At 36.7% G+C, this 20,425-nt stretch overlaps 1 protein-coding gene across 2 annotated transcripts in view; it reads left to right on the top strand.

Moving 5' to 3' along the window:
• The window catches only part of LOC113192533 (von Willebrand factor A domain-containing protein 5A), a 28,961-nt gene that overhangs the window by 2,250 nt on the left and 6,286 nt on the right, over nucleotides 1-20,425 (top strand). The window contains exons 2-15 of one of the 2 annotated variants that reach the window (XM_026402696.2): nucleotides 4,131-4,187; nucleotides 4,307-4,509; nucleotides 4,809-5,031; nucleotides 5,149-5,324; nucleotides 5,609-5,723; nucleotides 8,531-8,587; nucleotides 9,358-9,527; nucleotides 9,769-9,857; nucleotides 10,711-10,855; nucleotides 11,278-11,357; nucleotides 17,840-17,954; nucleotides 18,755-18,919; nucleotides 19,196-19,296; nucleotides 19,614-19,861. In XM_026402696.2, the coding sequence (XP_026258481.2) occupies nucleotides 4,145-4,187; nucleotides 4,307-4,509; nucleotides 4,809-5,031; nucleotides 5,149-5,324; nucleotides 5,609-5,723; nucleotides 8,531-8,587; nucleotides 9,358-9,527; nucleotides 9,769-9,857; nucleotides 10,711-10,855; nucleotides 11,278-11,357; nucleotides 17,840-17,954; nucleotides 18,755-18,919; nucleotides 19,196-19,296; nucleotides 19,614-19,861 (1,930 nt within the window). In that variant the 5' untranslated portion in view covers nucleotides 4,131-4,144. The remainder of the gene's footprint in view (nucleotides 1-4,130; nucleotides 4,188-4,306; nucleotides 4,510-4,808; nucleotides 5,032-5,148; nucleotides 5,325-5,608; nucleotides 5,724-8,530; nucleotides 8,588-9,357; nucleotides 9,528-9,768; nucleotides 9,858-10,710; nucleotides 10,856-11,277; nucleotides 11,358-17,839; nucleotides 17,955-18,754; nucleotides 18,920-19,195; nucleotides 19,297-19,613; nucleotides 19,862-20,425) is intronic. The other variant, XM_026402697.2, reaches the window with a different exon arrangement.

Below are 20,425 nucleotides of genomic sequence, written 5' to 3' on the forward strand. Positions count from 1 at the left end.
ACAGTAGTTTGGTTCAATTCTGAACCTCATGAGGAAAATCAGAAGGCACATGGTATAAAAAGGTGCAGGACTCTGAATAGCATGATCCAAAGTGTATGAGTTTTCCAGGATGAACCCAACTACTATGTATAACAATAAAACTAAAATTTAAAACAGCAGAGACATTGAACAGTAGAAATGATGACAACAAGAACAATGTTGGTATCTGTCTCCATTGCTTAAAAGTCATCTATGCCACCAACTTATTCTTGGTTTTATTTTTTGAGCTTTAGCAGTCTTATATTGGAGCTTGCACCAATATATCAGAGTGTAGACCCTATGGTCTCTTTTAGCAGTTGTAGTGTTTCTGTTTTCATTCCTAGGTCTTTGATCTACTTTGAATTGACTTATGTAGAAGAATGAAACTATGAACCTAGTTCTGACCCTGTATAACTTTTTGCTTAAAAGGTTGTCTTTTCTTCATTGTATGTTTTTGACAGCTTTGTCAAGAATCAGATGACTGTATGATCTATGTGGATTTCTATTCTGTTGGCCTTCATGTCTGTTTTTTTATGTCAATACTATGATGTTTTTTGTTACTATATGCCTGTAGTATAATTTGAGATTGGATATTGTGATGCCTGCAGTCTTGCTCCTATGCATTGCTTTGGCTATTCTGTTTTTATTCTTCCATATGATTTTTGGACTGTTTTTTTTTCCCCCTAGCTTTGGGAAATTTTTATTTTGATGGGGATTTTAGTCCAACTGTAGGTCACTTTTGTTAATATGGCCATTTTAATAATATCAATTCTGTTTTTACAGGAATATGGAGATTCTTTCCATCTTCTGAGATCTCAAATTCCTTTCTTCACTATTCTGTAATTCTAACTGTGGAGATTTTTTTTTACCTATTTGATTAGATTTATCTAGTTTATTAAGTAGTTTATCTTTTTTGAGACTGTCATAAATGGAATTATTCCTGATTTCTTTCTCAGCATGTTAATTACTAGATTATAGGAAAATTATTGGTTTTTGCATGTTACTCTCTGCCCTGCTACTTTGCTGAATTTATCAGCTAAAGGTTATCTGGTGGAATTTTGGAAGTCTTTCAAGTACAGTATCATTTAATAGTATGAAAAGAGAGCCTTCAGAGCAGGACAGAATCTTTACCACATGCTCTTCTAACAGAGAACTAATGTCCAGAATATGTGAAGGATTCAAAAAAACTTAACAACCAAACCAAACCAAAGAGCCTAATCAACAAATGGAAAACAGATCTAAACAGATATTTCTCAAAAGAAGAAAAATACATTCTCAACAAATATATGAAAAAATGTGTTCAACATCCTTAGCTGTCAAGGAATGCAAATTAAAACTACCCTGATATTTCATCTCACTCTAATTAGAATACAAATAATAATCATTACTGGTGAGATGTGGATAAAAAGGTATACATGTTCATTGGGACTGCAAATTGGTACATTCATTTTGGAAAGCGGTTTAGACGTTCCTCAAAACACTTGGAATAGAACCACCATATGACCCTGCTATCTCGATCCTTGGTATTTAGCCAAAAAGACTAAAATCAGCTTATTATAGTGATATATGAATACCAATATTTTAACAGTGCAACTCACAAAGCAAAATTATGGAACCTGCCATCAACAAATGAAAGTTAAAGAAGATGGGGTATACATACACAATGGAGTTTCATTCAGCTATAAAGGAGAAGAACAAAATTATATCATTATATCAGTGCTGGTAAATGGATGGAATGGGAGAGCATCATGTTAAGTGAAATAAGCCTGACTCAGAAAGTCAAGAGTTGAATGTTCTCTTTCAATGTGGAAGCTACTCACCTTGTATAAAACTTAACTAAAAGTGGATCAAATACCCAGGAATTAGATTAGAAACCCTGCATACACTAGAATAAAATGTAGGGCCAACACTCCATCATGTTGGCTTATGAACCAGCTTCCTCAATAAGACTCCTAAAGTGTAATAAATAAAATCAAGAATCAATAAATGGGTTGGTACCAAATTAATAGGCTTCTTCATAGTAAAGTAAATAATTAAGAGTATAAAGAGAGAGCCTACAGAATAAGAGAAAATCTTTGACACCTGTACCTCAGAGCATTAATCTCCAGTATATATATGAACTTAAAATTAACACCCCTCAAAAAAATCACTCAAATAATCCAATTAATAAATTGGCAAAAGAACTGAAAAGAAGAAGAAATATGAATGGCCAACAAATATATGAAAAAATGCCAGGTGCAGTGGCACATGCCTATATAATCCCAGCAGCTTGGGAAGCTGAGGCAGGAGAATCATGAGTTCAAAGCCAGCCTCAGCAAAAGCAAGACAGTAAGTAACTCAGTGAGATCCTGTCTCTAAAAAAAATACAAAGTAGGGCTGGGGATGTGGCTCAGTGGTCCAGTGCCCCCTGAGTTTAGTCCATGGTACCCACCCCACCCCCCGACCCCAGCAAATGTTCAACATCTCTAGCAATTAGAGGAATGCAAATTAAAACTGCACTGATTTCATCTCATTCCAGTCAGAATGGCAACTATAAAGAATACAAGCAACAACAAATGTTGGTGAGGATGTGGGGAAAAATGACATACTCATACATTGCTGGTGGGACTACAAATTGCAACTACTCTGGAAGCAGTATGGAGATTCATCAAAAAACTAGGAAGGGAAGCACTATTTGATCTGGTTACACCACTACTAGGTATACTTTTTCAAAGGACTTAAAATCAGCATGCTACAGTGACCCAGCCACATCAATGTTTATTGCAGCAAAATTCACAATAGCTGAGCTATGGAACCAACATAGGTGACCTTCAGCAGATGAATAGATAAAGAAAATGTGGTATACATACACAATGGAGTATTCCTCAGCCATAAAAAAGAATGGCTTTATGACATTTTTCTGGTAAATGGATGGATCAGGAAACTATTATGTTAAGTGAAATAAGCCAATCCCCAAATACTAAAGATTGTATGTTCTCTCTGATATGTGCATGCTATCACATAACAAGGTGGAGAAGAGGGGTAGAAGAAAATTTCAGTACATTGGACAAAGGAGAATGAAGGGAAGGGAGAGGAAATAGGAATAGGAAAGACATAAGAATGAATCTAACATGACTTTCCTATGTACATACATGAACATACTGCAGCAAATCTCCACACCATGTACATATACAAGACTGGGAACCTAACTAGAATAAGATGTAATCCATGTTTGTATAAATACATCACAATAAACTCTGATTCATGTATAACTCAAAGAACAAATAAAGTAAATTTAAAAATGTGGAAGCTAGAGAGAAGGAAAAATGAAATAAAAAATAACAAGCCATACAACAATACTAGAAAGACTAATAACGTTGAGGAAGGGGGTGAAGAGGGAGGGAGGAGGGGACTCATGGGGATGTCCTGAGGTATGAAATCTATCAAATTATAGTATGGCCACATATCAACATACTACCATGAATCAAATATATGTGTGCATATATATAATACACAAAATAATATTATTAAAACAAATTAGTAGAGCAAATGGATCAGGAGGAGGGAGGAGGGGAAGGAAGGAAAGGTAATGGGAAATGAGAGTTATCAAATTATATTTATATACAAATATACATAATGAATCCCACAATATGTATAATTATAAAGTACCAACGAAAATAGTATATGGCAATGTGAATAAAATAAAAAGCCATCTATGAGCCAGCCCTAGTGTAGGAAATTCATATGTGATTTGAAGGTACGATTGTTCTCATTTTAGAAAGAGAATACCAAGGAGGATTAAGGTTACAACACCTATTCCGTATGTTTAAGAAAGGAGTATTAAACCCACTTTTGAATACTTATTATTAGTATTTGAAGCACCCTCTAGCTTTTTTAGGAATTTCTTCTTAGATGGCACTTATTGCATCTTACAATCTCCCCATCTGGGGATGGCATTTAAAAGGAGCCTAGCTATAGGATATTTTTGTCCCCTTCTCCCCTCCATGTTTCTTCCTAGCACAAAATGTGACTTCCTGAATGTATTCTTATGCAAAAGGAGGCTCAGAATGTAGTAATGTTTGGATGCACATCTCCCAACATGTCATTCTGCTCATGATGTGTCTTTTCCTCAGGACACGGTGTCAGCATGGAGGGCTCCTGTGGCCTAATCACTCTCCAAAAGAAGCCAGGTAAGCCTGATTTCTGACTCTTGTGTACCAGTGTGTCTTTGATACCTAGCTCAATTCTTGGCTTGCAGGAGGCCTTCTATTATAGTGTGTTGAACCCTTGAACCCTGATCTATCCCCAGTGGCACTGAAAAGCATCTCTGTGACCTTGTCCATCCATGAGTTTGTGGCTTGTGTGTCTGCAACCTTAAACTATGAAAATGAGGAGAAAGTCCCTTTGGAGGCCTCCTTTGTGTTCCCCATGGATGAAGACTCTGCTGTCTATAGCTTCGAGGCCTTGGTGGATGGGAAGAAAATTGTGGCAGAATTACAGGACAAGATGGAGGTACAGGAGATGGGTCCTTTGTATTCTCCCTTCCTTTTACCTTAATGATTAATGTGCACTCTTTAAGATCTCATTCAAATGCACCTTCACAAAAAATGCTGGAGTTGGATGCTTTTCTATCTATGCACTTCTAAATTCTGATTTCCTGAGATCATTTATGGATAAATCAATTAGAGGCATTCAAACCCCAGCTATGAAATTGACAAGACCCATTAATTTCTCTAACAGTCTTCATTTTCTTCAGTCCTGTCTTTTCATTTGTTGTTACCTTTCTTTCCCATCCCTCCTATTTTCCTTAGGCCCAACAGAAATATGAGGATGCCATATCCCAGGGTCAGGAGGCCTACTTATTGGAGGAGGACTCAGACTCTAGAGATGTCTTCTGTTGCAATGTGGGGAACCTCCAGCCTGGGTCAAAGGTGGAGCTTACCCTGAGGTACGTGCAGGAGCTGCCCTTGGACGCTGATGGGGCCCTGCGCTATGTGCTCCCAGCCATCCTAAATCCTAGATACCATCTTTCTGGTAAGTACCTCTCCCCTTTGAGTAATAGTGGTGGCATAATAGGGGAATTCCCTTTATATTTATGGAGGTGCTAAAAAGTATTGGCAAAGGAAACAGAATGAAGTTCACTTTTTATAGGACGGCTTGAGGACAGTTGCCTTGATATAAAAACTCCTCTAGTCCCCTTGGATGAACTGCCCTACACACTCAGCATGGTTGCCACCATCAGCTCCCAGCATGGCATCCAGAGGGTCCACTCCAACTGCCCCTTGAGTGCTGTTGCGTTCCTTGCAGATGATAAGACTTCTGCTCAGGTAATCAGTAAGAGAGGACTGTTGTTGCCAGGACCCTATTCCTTGGGTCCTGACTTGGTCCAGCCCTTCCCAGGTGGTCCTTACTTTTCCCTATTAACCCAGAGGGGGATGCACTGTGCTCCCTCTTCACCCAGGTTTAATGTGCTGAGTCTTCTCTTGATTCTCCCCTTTGCCCCTGGTCATGCTCACTGGTGGAGGAAGCCTGTGGCCCTCAACTCTGACCTCAGCTCCAGGCAGCAAAGAGTGATGTTCTAACCTGACTCCCTTGCTGGTCCCTAACTCAGGTTTCCTTGGCTGAAGGACACAAGTTTGACAGGGACGTGGAACTCCTGATTTACTACAGGGAGGTGCACAGCCCCCGAGTATCTGTGGAGGCAGGGATGCTTGAGAAGAAGCCAGGTATATTCTTTCTTCATTTGTCCTCACCTCCTAGGAGGTGTTTGTCTATCTTGGAATCACTGTCAAATATTCTCACTTCCATTTCCTCTTCCCAGTAGCAGGTAAACACGTCAATTTGAAATACTGAAAGAGTCTACAGCATGCACAGTGGTCAGGTTTGGGAGTATCCTGCGGTATTGTCTTGTAGGCAAGTTTAAGTAGATTAGTAGAGAATTGGGGAAAGGGCATAAACAGATAAATTCACAACAGAAAACAGCCAATTATATATCTGTGACAATCATCAATTTTAAGAGATGCAAATACAAATATGTGACATTTTCCCCATTCAAACCTAAAAGATTTCCAAATCCAGTCATGCCTATTTTTTTCAAAAGGAGTGATATAGATTGTTGAAAAATAATTGGTTTTTAATCTTTTTGAGATAAATTTGGCATATAGGTTTAGTATAGTCAGCTTGTTTGCTGCTGTGATTAAAAGACCTGACAAGAACAATTTTAGAAAAGGAAAAGTTCATTTGGGGGCTCGTGGTTTCAGAGGTCTCAGTCCACAAACTTCTCTGGGTTCAAGGTAAGGCTGAACACCATGACAGAAGAGTGTGGCAGAGAAAAGCAGCTCACATGATGATCAGAAAACAGAGAGTGACTCCACTTGCCCAATATAAAATTTTTACTCCAAAAGCAGAACTCCCCAATGCACACCTCCTCCAGCCACACTCTACCTGCCTTTGGTTACCATCAGGGGATTAATTCAATATTTGGGTTAAGGCTCCCATGACCTAGTCCTTTCTCCTTTACACGTCCTTGCTTTGGGGGAACATGTCACATCCAAACCATATCACAGGTGAAAATATATGATCTTTGTGGTAATTCCTGTTTGGGGAATATTACCTAAGGAAGCAAATATAAGTAAAAAATATGCACTAGGTATGTTTTAATATTATTAATAATGTTAAAAATATCAAATATCAGTAAAAAAATCACAATGTCTCACTTGGACTAAATATACCATACTTTCAACAACTTGATAAATTATTATGCAGCTACTAAAATAATGTATGTTGACACATTGAAATAATTTTGAAAAAAGACCTCTAAGGAATTGGAAGTATAATGAAAGTAAGCCCTACCAATAGATTGCCAGTATATTATACCATACGTATTAGGAAAAAAACATTTTAAAAATCAAGAAATATACAAGTGGTGTTTGTGATTAGATTAACACAAAATTGAATTTTTAAATTTCTTTTTAAATTAAACAAATACTTCATTGGTTAATTGATCACAGCTACATATAATATCACTGCAATTATTTATTTTTAATTTTGATAAATATAAATAAAAATTTTAACATTTTAGCCATTTTAAGTGGATAGATCTATGGCTTTAATTTATTTACCTTTTATAAGACTCAGGTTTGTAAATTAGTAAGCAGAGTTTCTTACTGAGGTTTTTTTTCTTTTTTTTTTTTTTTTGCTCCTTTTTTTCTAAGTCTTCCTAAATACATATGTGCTTTTTTTTTTTTTCATAACTAAAAGTGAAATAACCTGAGTCAGTCTCTTTCTTTGGCCTTCTGTGCTGCTTCCATTTTCATGACAGAAGAGATACTGCCACTCAGCAACCTTTTCCTCGTGGATGGAAAGGAGGCATTCTCGGGGACAGTCACATTCACAGTGACATGGTTGGGGCTAGGCCTTTGTCTCTGTGACTACAACTTCTAGGAGGACTGTTCCCTGGAATTGCTTCCATAAGCTTTCCCATGGTTGCCTCATGTTTGAGCTTACAAATTGGCACTCTTGGTGGGACCTCACTTGTCCAACTTTTCTTCCAGCTTTTCATACTGAAGTCACTCAGGGCCTCCTAACCTCAAAAATATTTGCTATAACTAGTTTCCCTCCCACGAAGCTGCACACTCTATCAGTTAGTTACCTGGTGTTTCTTTTCCTATTGGTGAGCTCCTTCTTGAAATATCCTAGCAGGAACCTGGCCTTTACTGAGTATTATTTAAACCTTATCTTAAAGATAAGGATTGAGATTTCTGTCTCTTTCCCCCCAAGGTATTCCCTTGTTCCCATGCAGATTTTCTCAACTGCTCCTCCTGACTAACTCTGCAGGTCATAGAATAATATGAGGGGCAGTTTTTATCAGTCTTATGAATTCCTTGCAGCAGGTGCTACTTCTTGATCATATATTTGGTTTAGTTGACTGGATGTTATATATACACAATGATGAAAAGGAAAACCTCGAATGGCAGCCTGGCTCAGTAAAAACTTTTAGAACTTGTGCCACATGAAGCATATCAGTATGCGAGGAAAACACACTACATTATTGTTTTTCTTTTTTTAATTTAGAATGGGTTTGTTAACTATATTAAGAATGCAATTTTAAAATTAAAATTTATACTTAACAAAATGACTGTAATATTTAAAACTAATTTTATGTAAATATTACTAAGAGGTTAATGTGGCCATCAAGAAAGTTCCTTAAAAGTATTGTATCGCTTAACCAATAAAACAATCATAAAATAGGTCTTATTACCATGATTTTCAGATGAGGAAATTGGAGATAACAAGTGATAGAACTAAGGTTTGAAATACCTTGTTTGAAATCAAGGAAGCAGCATTGGTGAAGCTAAAGATAATTTGTAGGAGGCTGAAAGAATTATAGTAGACAATATACACGCAGTGCTCACCATGTATCTGGCGGTGTTCTGAACAGTTCATAGGTACTAACTCCCATCGTTCTCATTCAACCTTTCTGACTTCTCAGAGCAGTGCCAACCCCATAATACCCAGGTGTCTCTCATTTCAGAAAGGAATCTACCTTCACCTATCAAAACAGTGCTGCATTATATATCCAGATGTCCAGGTTATGTAAACATCATTTTTTCAACTCCTCTTCTATCAAAAGTTTTTTGGGTGACATCTACTATATTAAGTAGCCTGTTTGATTAGTAGAGTACCCCATAGATAAAAGATTAAACTGAAATAGGTCTCATGGTCATACTGAATCTCAGGGCTACTAAGATTTTAATTCTACCATTCTGGAATCAGTTTACAAAAATAGGATAATGGTATATAATTCCATATCCTCTTATACTCTCTGAACTTTAAAAATGGAGTCAATATAACCCAGCCATTCTCATTTCATTTCCATCTCGGTAATGGATGTTTCAACTCCAGTATCAATTTTCATTCACATCTCAAAATGAAATCTCAGCAATGGCTTTGACATTTTATCCATAAAGGGTGGTCTCCCCATGTCTCCTCACACCGTTGTTTGTATGAAGCTATTTTAGTTAACCAGAGATTTTTCTAATCCCACAGCTTCCTTTTCTTGTGGGGAGCATGAATGAGTACTTCACACTAATGCACTATTATAATTATTGTTTGCGCCTACTAACCTCTACCCTCTCTCTTCTCTTTGATATGTGATCTATTTCTATATCTTTTATATGTTTAGAACTCACCTCCAGCCCTTTGTAAGAAGATTGTGAATAAGGATCAAGCACAGTGTTGTTTATATTTCAGTTTTTCCTGTCCCCTATTGTGTACACTACAATTATTTCCTGGGAATTTTAAAATTCTTGGGCTCTTGTTTCCCCCACCCCCCAGGATCTTTATCTTTTTTTTTTATAGATAGTTTAATGGGAGATCCTTCTGTCATGGTGAGTTTCTATCCAAACATTCCTGAAGATGAGGCATCTGTGACCTGTGGAGAATTTGTCTTCCTTATGGACTGCTCAGGAAGTATGCAGTGTCCCATGAATAACCAGGATGGGTCTCAGTCACGCATAGAGGCAGCCCAGGTAAATCCAGTTTCTTCTTCTGAGTCAGGTAGACAAGTGAGGGTGAAGCTGAGGGGTTAAAGTGGGGTGCATTTGGAGGTGTAGGTCTGTTCTCCACCTGAGCAGCAGCTGGTATGACCACTCAGAGGCCTTGGAAGGTAAAGTGGCATGGAACCAAGGTGACAGGCTACAGCCCCAAGAGTTGGCTCCACAGGGTCTGAGAAGGTCCTCTCACTCTATCCTTATCCTCTCTCCCCTTCAGGAAACACTGATTCTGCTGCTGAAGAGTTTGCCTATAGGCTGTTATTTCAACATCTATCAATTTGGATCTTCCTATAAGGAATTTTTTCCGTAAGTCTCTGAAAAGGCCAGAAAATAAATACTTTAAAGGGAGGAACTCTATTGTAAAGGGATTACTGTTACTAAAAGCTCATTTCTTGTGTCTGATGCCAATTTGATAATGAGGACATTGTTTTGAGAAAAGGAAAAAGTTTAAGGGACTCCTGTTCCACAAGGTGTGATTCTGCCCATCAGGGAGAACGGAAGGTTTTGTAAGAACAGTTCTAGGTGTTTTATAAGAACAGTTTTGGTGTTGCCTGTGGGAGGTTGTGATTCACTTGTTAATTTGGGAGATAGCCATTTCTTAGATCTCTGGAGCCCCTCCTGAAGTCTGAGTTACTTGGTTCCTAAAGCAGGTGTGATAACTATCAGCCTAAGACTGGAAAAAAGATAGCCCATCCCCCACCCCTAGGTTAGGGAATGGGAGAGGGAGGAGAGGAAAAGAAAACATGTCCATTTTAAAATAAGCTTCAGTGGCAGAGCAGCAAAGTCTATATTCAAAGCATGAAGTGTACCACTGTGGGATTACTGAAGGGTCGACCTGAGTTTGGGGGATTTGGGTGGGATTGCTCTTTTTTTTTTTTTTTTTTTTTTGGTAGGGGGGTTACCAGGGATTGAACTCAGCAGGGGCATTCCACCACTGAGCCACATCCCCAGCCCTATTTTTTTTTTTTTTTGTATTTTATTTAGAGATAGGGTCTTACTGAGTTGTTTAGTGCCTCACTTTTTGCTGAGGCTGGCTTTGAACTCACAATCCTGTCTCAGCCTCCTGAGAGGCTGGGAAGGATTGCTGTTTGATGGGGTTTCTCAGCAGCAGGCAATATGAAGCTGCCACCATGCAACTGGATGCTTTTGTTTCTCTCAGGGAGAGTGTGAAGTACACTCAGCAAACAATGGAAGAAGCAGTGAACAGAGTCAAGCTCATGAGAGCAGATCTAGGGGGCACTGAAATCTTGGCACCACTTCAGAACATTTACAGGAAGCCCTCCATCCCTGGTCACCCCCTACAGGTAGGAATTGGAACCAACTTAACAGAAGGACACAGAGAAAATGAAAGAATTAATGTCCTTGAGCTTTACTGCAGGAATTTAAAAATATGGTGTGTATTTTGAAGACTCTATTTTATAATAAAGAGAAGTAAAGAGAAGTGGTATTTTTCTTATCCCTTCACTCAATTGGATGGACAGTGGAACTGCCTCTGTGGAATACCCCAAAGCCTCTGACAAAGTCAGTGTGTGGAGGAGCCCCAAATCCCCAGTGTTTCCAGCAATCCTGAGAGCACAGGGTCCCAGTGACAGTGGAACATGGAAGAGTCACGCCTGTTTGAAGAGCCCTTGGAGTCTCTGGAATAAAACAATTGGGGTTTTCAAGGGCAAATCCTGATACCTTGCAATGAGATTGAGGATTGATGGTCTTTTCTTTCTTTGTACAGCTTTTTATCTTCACAGATGGAGAAGTTTCTGACACATTTAGTGTAATTAAAGAAGTTCAGTCTAAGGGCAATAAACACAGGTACGAACTGAAAGTGATTTCTGCTGGGGTGACCATACTCCAGTAGTGCCACATGAAACCTACAGCCTCATGATACCACTGCTGACAATGTTTTCAGAAGAATGACCCATTCTAAAATTTTATTCTTACCAGTTGAAAATGTATTTTTCTTCACAGAAACTAATGGTAGTTTTCCAAATAACACCAACAACACAGAAAACTCTTTGTCCTTTATTTTTCTAAGCCACAATAGAAGAAAGGTTTCATTAGTGTGTTTTTCTTTATTACAAACGTCTTTGACAAAGTTAAACAGGAAACTACATGAATTACTGTGATTTAGCTTGATGAACTATCACAATGAGCACAGAGTGACCCCACATAGGTCTAGAGCTAGAATGTTATCAAACTTCTTCCTCTTTACCCTTCACTCATATCCTGTTCTCACTCCCAATCCACTTGTTCTTCTGACTTATAACTCAATGGGTTGTCTGTCCTTGTTTTCAGTTTAAAATAAGTGAGTTATACAATAGGTTATTCTGTCTATATATATTGTTTTTCTTCTTGTTTTCTACAGTGTGTTGAGATGCAAACATATGTTGCATGTAGCCATGGTAAATTTTGATTAGTGAATATTATTCCATGGAATAACCATAATATAGTTTCTCTTGATTCAAATGCTGATGGACTTTGGCTTTGTTGTTAAAAATAATGCTGCTATGAACATTTTTTCATCCTTGTATTTACCTTTTGTTCACCCACATCTTTATAGTTAACCCCCCACATCTACAAGTTCCATATCTGTGGATTCAAATTTTTATGTAATATTTATATTGTATTAGGTATTATAAGTAATCTAAAGATGATTTAAATTATACAGGAAGATATGTGTAGGTCATATGAAAATACTATACCACTTTACACAAGGGACTTGAGTATCAGATCTGGAGGTTGTTTCCACATGGGATTTTGGAACCAATCCCCCATGGATGTGGAGGGAGGAGTGGGTATTGACATTTATATACATATATATTTCTTTCAGTAGACAGAGTTGCAGAATTTGAGGGAAATTCCAGACAGTTTTTCAAGTGGCTAGAGTCATTTAATTCACAATGTCTTTATAGAAGGTTTTCAGTTGCTTCATTTTCTATCCAAAATTTATTGTGTATGTAAAGTGATATCTCATTATAGTTTTAACTTATAGTTTCTCAGTGGCTCAACATCATATGTAATTTCATCTGTATTGGCCATTCAGTTGTCTCATTTTGTGACAGAGATTCAATTTACTTTCCTATTTTTTAAAATTTTATATTATATGATTTATCTATAGTTTACTTTATAATCTGAGTGTAAGCACATTGCTGACTATATGTTCCAAGAATATATTTTCTCACTATATAGCTTGCCTTTTTACCCTCAAAATTTTATCTTTTGAGTAATGGTTATTCTTATTATAATTCAATTTTTGTTATTTTTCTTTATGATTAGTGTTTTTTAGATGTATTTGTGTGTGTGTGTATGTTTTATTTGAAGTACTTTCCTATCCAACATAATGAAGATATTTTCTTTTGTTGTTTTTATATTTTGTCATTTTGTCTTTTCTATTTAGATATAGAACATACTTGTGAATTATGTTTGTGAAACATGTGTATTAGCCTATCATGTTTTATTTTTATCATGTAAACATCAATTTTTTCTCATTTATTGAAAATTTTGCATTTCCCTCACTGATGGGCATGCCCTGTTTTCACAAGTATGTGCCTGTACCTGTGTGGCTTGATTCTAGATTTCCTGCACCCCTCGATTGGTCTGTCTATTTGGATGTGTGCCAATATTACACCATTTAAATTAATGTGACTTTATGTTTAATGTTGATTTTTCAATAAGTCCTCTACTTTGTTCATTTTTAAGGTTCACTTAGTTATATTTAGGACCCTGTATTAATATTGTAATTGTAGTATTACCTTGTCAGTTTTTAACCAAAAAATATCTAGTAGGATACTGATTAGAATTATACTGACTTTTTAAAATCAATTTTTTAATTAATTAGTTTATTTTAATTAGGCACATATGACATCATAATGCATTTTGATCCATTGTGCATAATTGCAGCACAACTTTACATTTTTCTGGTTGTACACGATTCAACATCACACAATATGTGCACTCATACATGTACCTAGGGTAATCATGTCCATCTCATTCCACCATCTTGCCTGCCCCCTAAAATCAATTTTTGGAGGATTTAGTATTTACTATGCTGAATTTTCCATCTATTTACAAGGTACATTTGTCCCTCAGTCTCTGTGCAACATTGGTTCCACAACAATCCTAAACTACCAAAATCAGAAGATGTTCACCTCTGACATACTTGGCATAGTAGTTGTATATAACATACTTACAGTCTCCCATATACTTTTAACCATCTCTAGATTACTCATAATACCTACTACAATGCAAATGCTAGGTAAATTGTTGCTATACTTTATCATTTAGGAAATAACAGAAAAAGTGGTCTATACCTGTTCAGTATAGACAAAATAAAAATTTATTTTTAATCTTCTGTTGATTGAATCTGTAGACAGAAAATCTATAGACACAGGAGGATAACTGTATGTTTATGCACTCATCCTCCCCCCAAAAAGGACATTCTGGCTAAATGGTCACTATAGAACTATTTAATTTAGAACATGTAGTATTGAGATAATATCATATTCCATATAGGCCATGTTTGTCAGTTTTCTAATAATTTGATTTTGAGTTTTGTTCCTGTTGTAGAAACAAATCCAAGAAGAAATATTTTATTTAGTTGTTTTGACTCTTTTGTCTTTTTTTACTGGAATAATTCAGTTTTTCATTACTTTTATAGGATTGATAGTTCAAAGAGAACTAGACAGATATTTAGTAGAATCTCGGTTTGTATTTGTTTGACCGTTTTAATTCATGTTTAAATTAATACTAAGCATTTTGGGTAGAAATATTGCAAAAGTGTAACATTAGGCCTGGTGATATTACCTTTGACAACTTAGTTACATACAGGGTGCTTTGTGACATATAAATTTTAAATTTGGTAAACATGTTGCTTTCCACAACATTTACTCAAATTTGTTACTTTAAAAATTATGTTATTACTATCTCTGGTAGTGCAATGCTATTCTTTTTTTGTGTGTTTGATTTTTTTTTTCAAAGCAGTGATTGGATTGAATCCAGAGCCCTACACATGCAAAGCAGCTGCTCTGCCACACAGCTACATCCTCAGCCCACAATGGTGACTTTTAAAGTATCAAGTTTTCCACATTCACTAGCGGCCATCCTTCTGTAAAGAAGAGCCTTTTCTCTCTTTCCTCTCTTCCCTTCCTTCTTTTTGTTCTATCAATATGTATTCTTGAATTCTTCCACTATTTTTTAATGTATTAGGTGGCGTAACTATCATCATCTTTTTAGATTCTCAATATTTCCAGATCTGATCAATGGGAGCCCCTTTTATGTGCCCCCATATCTTTTCCACGTGTTTCTTAGGTATTTGAATATTTTCTTGTTTTCAACCCAGAATGTGCCCTTCCCCGGCCTGCACTCAAGCGTTTCCCAAGAAGCCCTGTTCCATTTAGTTGGAATCATAGGTAGAAACCAGCATTGAGTGCTACCTATGCTTCTGACTATTGGCCGATACTGATTCTAGGTATTTCAGGGGACAGAACTAGCAAATATTTTTTTAAAAAATCTTAAATTTTACTGATGTCCAAATTTCCAATGCAATAACATAGCATTCTTTCTTTTTATCTCAAATTCTATGTTGATATCTTCTTTCGTTCAGGTGAGAAACTTAATTTTCCACAAAATGAGTGAATTTATTTATTTCCTTAATCTAACAACACATTCAAAATCTCTCTGTAATACTTTATAATTCTCTGCATAGAGACCTTCATGTATTTTTTATTAGTTCATTTTCTTTAGGTGTTTGATATTGTTTTAAGTAGTATTTTTTCATATTTTTCTTGAACAGATATTTAATTTCACTAACGAAATTAATTTTTCTTACATTAACTTTTATATAATGACTGTGCCTCATTGAGATATTAATTCAAATGGTGTACTGTAGATTTGGAGTGCAAAAATTGCCTTTTTCCCTATTCTGTGGAAGATTTCTTCTTAAGTATTTGCTAGAAGTTATAGTGGACTCTCTGGAACTGGAAAAGTATGGGAAATTATTTTTTAAATAATTTATGTTTTTGTATGTTCTTATTTTTATAAAAATTTGAATATTTTAAAAAATTTCTTTGCAATAACATTTTACAGATATCACCTTAAAGTGTCACTTAATGTCATGATGTCTATAGTGATACTACTACCTTTTCAATTCTGATGTTAGTCATTTGTACCTTCTATTTTCTTCACATAGAAGTTTATCAATTTTCATGATCTTCTAAAGACCACTATTTTTTGTTTTGTTCATCCTCTCTATTTGTACAAATTTTTATTTCATTTTCATTTGTTCCTGTTTCCATCATTTTCTTTCATTTAAAATACTTGGTTTAATAGTTGTTCCTTTTCTAGTATCTTGAGATAGATGTTTAGATACTTAATTATGAGGCTTCTTGTTTGTTTCTAAGTCAAGTTTTCAAAACTATAAATGTAAGTATATCTGTAGTTAAATTCTGAATTTGGACTTGTTATTTTTCATTTGCAAGTTTTTGAGCATACTTCCTAATTAATATGCTCATTTTCTTTTTAAGCTGTGTTATTCATTGCATAATTTTCTCAGATTTTCTATATTCGTTTAGCTATCAGATATTTTATATGAATGTTCTTAGAAATTCTTTAGACCTCTAAATTATATTCTGCCTCCTGCAGGTCTTACTCTGCTCTGATGGATGTGTACACTAGAATCAGACAATCTTGATATGATTAGGATCTAATTAACTTCAGCCATGGTGATGGCCAGTCTATTTCTAATTCTCCTCTATGTCTTGAGCGTAGTACCCTAGGGTTCTGTCCAAACAGCTGAGAGGTTTTCAGAGACACTACCCTGTTGGAGACCTCAGTCGCTGCTTTTCCTTCTCACTTTGGCCATTCATTTTGTACTTGACACTTTCCTCAAAGGGTAAATGGACATCTGGCACCAGGCTCGAAGCTCTTGGCTTCCTTCCTCTTCCAGGATTTGGCACTTAGCTTCTTAAAGTCTTTGTACACAGTTGACTCAATCATCTTTACTGCTTTCAAATAAATTATTAAAAATATTGTGCACAGCTTCTCACTGACCAGAAACAACTCAGTCCAGCATTGCTGAGATCAAGACAGGGGAAGTTTTGATTCACACATTCAATTGCTATGAAGTCATAAAAATAATTCATATGTTTAAGTTCTAGTTTTTCTTCTTGCTAGATATTTGGAAAAATCAATTAATCTCTAAGCAATGGTTTCTTTACCTGAAATGGTGATACTTATAGTAGAACTTACCTTGTAGGTTTATTCTGAGGCTTAAAAGAATAAAACTATGTAAAACATCTAGGAATTGTCCTCGACACAAAATATGTACGATATACATTTTTTTTTTTTACGATATACATTTTTGTTATTTTTATTATCATTGACATGAATCATGTTAGTGAGTTCTAGGCATTTTTCAGTTTAGTTTTTATAAATAAAAAACATTTAAAATTATGCATATATGCATTGTATAATATGGACTATAGTTTAAAAATCATAATGGAAATTTAAAGATGAGATCATAAAGAGACTAGCAGGATGTGATCTTTTGGGAGAATGACTCCAGTTAAATCACTGCAATTACATATCTGGTCCTATCCTCACAAGTTAAGAGCATTAATCCTAACACTGATGTCACTTGAGGGTGATGAGTCACACAAACACATGTCAAAATGGACACATAAGCCTGCATTCTAGTGTATGAATTTATGATGAAAACTTTCATTTCTGCCATTTTAAGGCTTATCATAGTATTACTAAGGCATTGTCTGTTTATGTACAATTTTATTTTGGAACCCAAATTGAGGTTAAAAATCTCCATCAGTGCACATGGGCCACAACAGGATGAGAACTTTTACCTTAAGAGTAGGAGGCACTGTTCCATGCCCTAAACCTTGCAGGAGCAACTTCATGATGCAGCAGTATCAGTCAGGCGCTGATGACAGTTTCTAGCTTTTCCTTGGTTTGCTAGGAGACTCTTGTAGTTAGTCATAGCAGTGTTCTAGTGCCATGTCTACCATTTGTAAAAGATGTGATCCTGCACAGATTTCCTAAATTCTCAGGGTCCTTGTTCTTTATGTGTGAAATGAAACACAACCTTGCCTCTGAGGAGACTCAAGATGATTCAATCATACTATTAATTTCAGGAATTTATTAAGGTTCCAAAATATACAATATTCTCAATAAATGGCTATTACAACTTTTCTCAATGAAGTAGACTATCTTATCATGTAGTTTTCACCATTATGTATAAATTTTATAAGTTCCTGTGTCTAACCTCCATTCATTTACACTTACAGATGTTTCTCATTTGGCATTGGAGAAGGTGCCTCCACCAGCTTAATAAAAAGCATTGCCCGGGTGTCAGGGGGCACTTCTGAGTTTATCACAGGCAAGGACAGGATGCAGCCCAAGGTGAGGGGCAAGCCATGTGTCCAGAAGTGGTCAATCCAGACCAAGTATGCAGCAGGGTGGGGGACACTGCTGCAAGGGTTAAGAGCCTAGCTTGCCTCTAACATGCATTTTTCCAAATACCCAAGGTATGAATTATATTTTCAGAGGGGCTGATTGGGTCTTACATCAAATGTTTTTACTTTGGAGAATGGCATCTGACCCTCATATCTGGAAGTCCAGAGATAAGATTCTGAAAGAGCTTGGGCTGGGGGTATTGCTCAGTGGTAGAGTGTTTGCCTGGCATGCATGAAGCCCTGGGTTTGATCCCAACACCACCAAAAAGAAAAGAAAAGAAAAAAAAAAAAAACCTCCCTGAAAGAACTTTAGGTCTTGTATTTAAGTGCCCAAACAGAAACTAAGAGCTTTGGCTATCATGTTTGAGACTCCAGGCCTATGCTTCAGGACCTCTTTTAGTGTCAAATTGGTATTCCATTATCAGTGTGCACAAGGAAAAGATATCTCTGGTTCTGTTTCTAAGTTCCTCTTTCCCAGTTACTGCCATGCCTTCTCTAGTTCCATTTCCATGGATCAACTTTCCCTAGCCTATCCTTCATTCACATTTATGCTATTAAATCTCTCAACCTTAGCTTCCTGTATGGAAAGCAAGATAAATAATACCCATATCCCCAAGATAGGGTTAAAGATTAGACATAACTTGTATTGTACCATATAGCAACTGATACATGATAAATGTCGAGTTAATTATAATTATCTTCATCCTTTTTTTATTTATGCTTATTGTATTTCCTTTCCTCCATCAGGTTCTTAGGTCTCTGAAGCACTCTCTTCAGCCTGCAGTAGAAGACATCTCCTTGAGCTGGAATTTGCCTCCTGGTGTGTCTGCTAACTTGCTTTCTCCAGAGCCAACTGTCATCTTTAGGGGTCAGAGGTTGATCCTCTATGCCCGACTCACTGGAAAAATGCCAGTGAGTCCCAGTTCTTATTTGTTTCTCTGTTCAGAGTAGCTACTGCCCTGACAGATTCGTTGAAGCTGGTTGGTGTATTAGGATTTTAGTAAGAGGTTGTAAATGCCAGGTAGAATCAGCTCTCTATTTCCCCCATCATTTCAGGTCTCTGGTTTCCTGGGATACCTAATCACTACTGAGAAATGATAATGTGCTGAGCTGGGGAGTTGCCCCAGTTCTGATCACTTTCTCTGTGATCTTTTCTTTTTATCACTTTTGTTCTTCTCCAATTTGTAGGCTGCAGAGGCTACAGGAGAAGTAGGCCTCAAGTACACGCTCCAGGGCAAAAGATTTGAGGATAAACTGACATTTTCTCTCAAACCCAAGCCAGATGCTGAGTGAGAATTGTTTTCCCTTCTCTTTCTTGTTTTTCTGACCTTTTGCTCCCCTTCACTTCCTTGCCTTTTCATCTTGTTCCTTCTATTCTTATTATTCCTTCTTTTTTTTTTCTCCTTTCTTACTGCTTGCTTCTTTGGACTGTGGCTTAAAATGTGTCCTTGTATTCATTCTTCCTTTGTGTGCCACTCTGTTTCTATTCTTTCCTTCTCTAATTTTTCTTTCCTCTGCTATCTCTAAATTTTAAAAGCACCTATTAGCTAGAATGTGGGTGTTTTTCCCCACCTCTCTGGAAATTTCTTTTTTTTTTTCCTTTCAGCCTCACTATTCACCGTCTTGCTGCCAAATCCTTCATCCAGACCAAAGACCTTGGCCTCACACAGACCCCAGCAATGGACAAAAAAGACGTGTTGAAGATTAGCATTGAATCTGGAGTCATCAGCTCCTTCACAGCATTCATTGCCATAAACAAGGAACTCAAGAAGCCAGTTCAGGGGCCCCGGGTTTACAGGGAGATTCCAAGGCCAGTTCTGTACAAAGCCTTTATGAGCCCAAGGTTTTTATGTGGTGAGTTCTATTCCATGCATAAGTCTCATGGATAGCTGCACACACTATTTTAAGGAAATTGTTGTGAAATATTTTTAAAAACATTGTTTTCTCTTTTTTAAAAAAAATTATATACACATTTAGTAGTAGATAGACACAATAACTTTATTTTATTTGTTTATTCTTATGTGGTGCTGGGGACTGAACCCAGTGTCTCACACATGCCAGGCAAGCACTCTGCCACTGAGCCACAAACCCAGCTTGCCCTCCACCTCTAGGATTTCTGCCTAGTGTTAAAATTTTGTCTTACTGAAGTAGAATATAATCTCTTGGCAGAGAGATTTAATATGAAAAGGATAGTAACGTGTACAAGGTGCACATAATCATTTAACAAATAGTTTAAATGTGAAGCTGATTTATGTTCTTGATAATGAGGTAGCTAATGATTATCCAAATGGCTGACATTTGGAATGATGTGGGCCTGGAAGTGGTGGAAGTCAGGACTCAAAGAAAAGGCAAAGATTTAAAGGAGTCACTGGGAATAGTTGGAAAATGGATTGTCCAGAGAGAAATAGAAACATCTGT

Source organism: Urocitellus parryii, chromosome 4 (genome assembly GCF_045843805.1).
Source record: "Urocitellus parryii isolate mUroPar1 chromosome 4, mUroPar1.hap1, whole genome shotgun sequence".
NCBI lineage: Eukaryota > Metazoa > Chordata > Mammalia > Rodentia > Sciuridae > Urocitellus > Urocitellus parryii.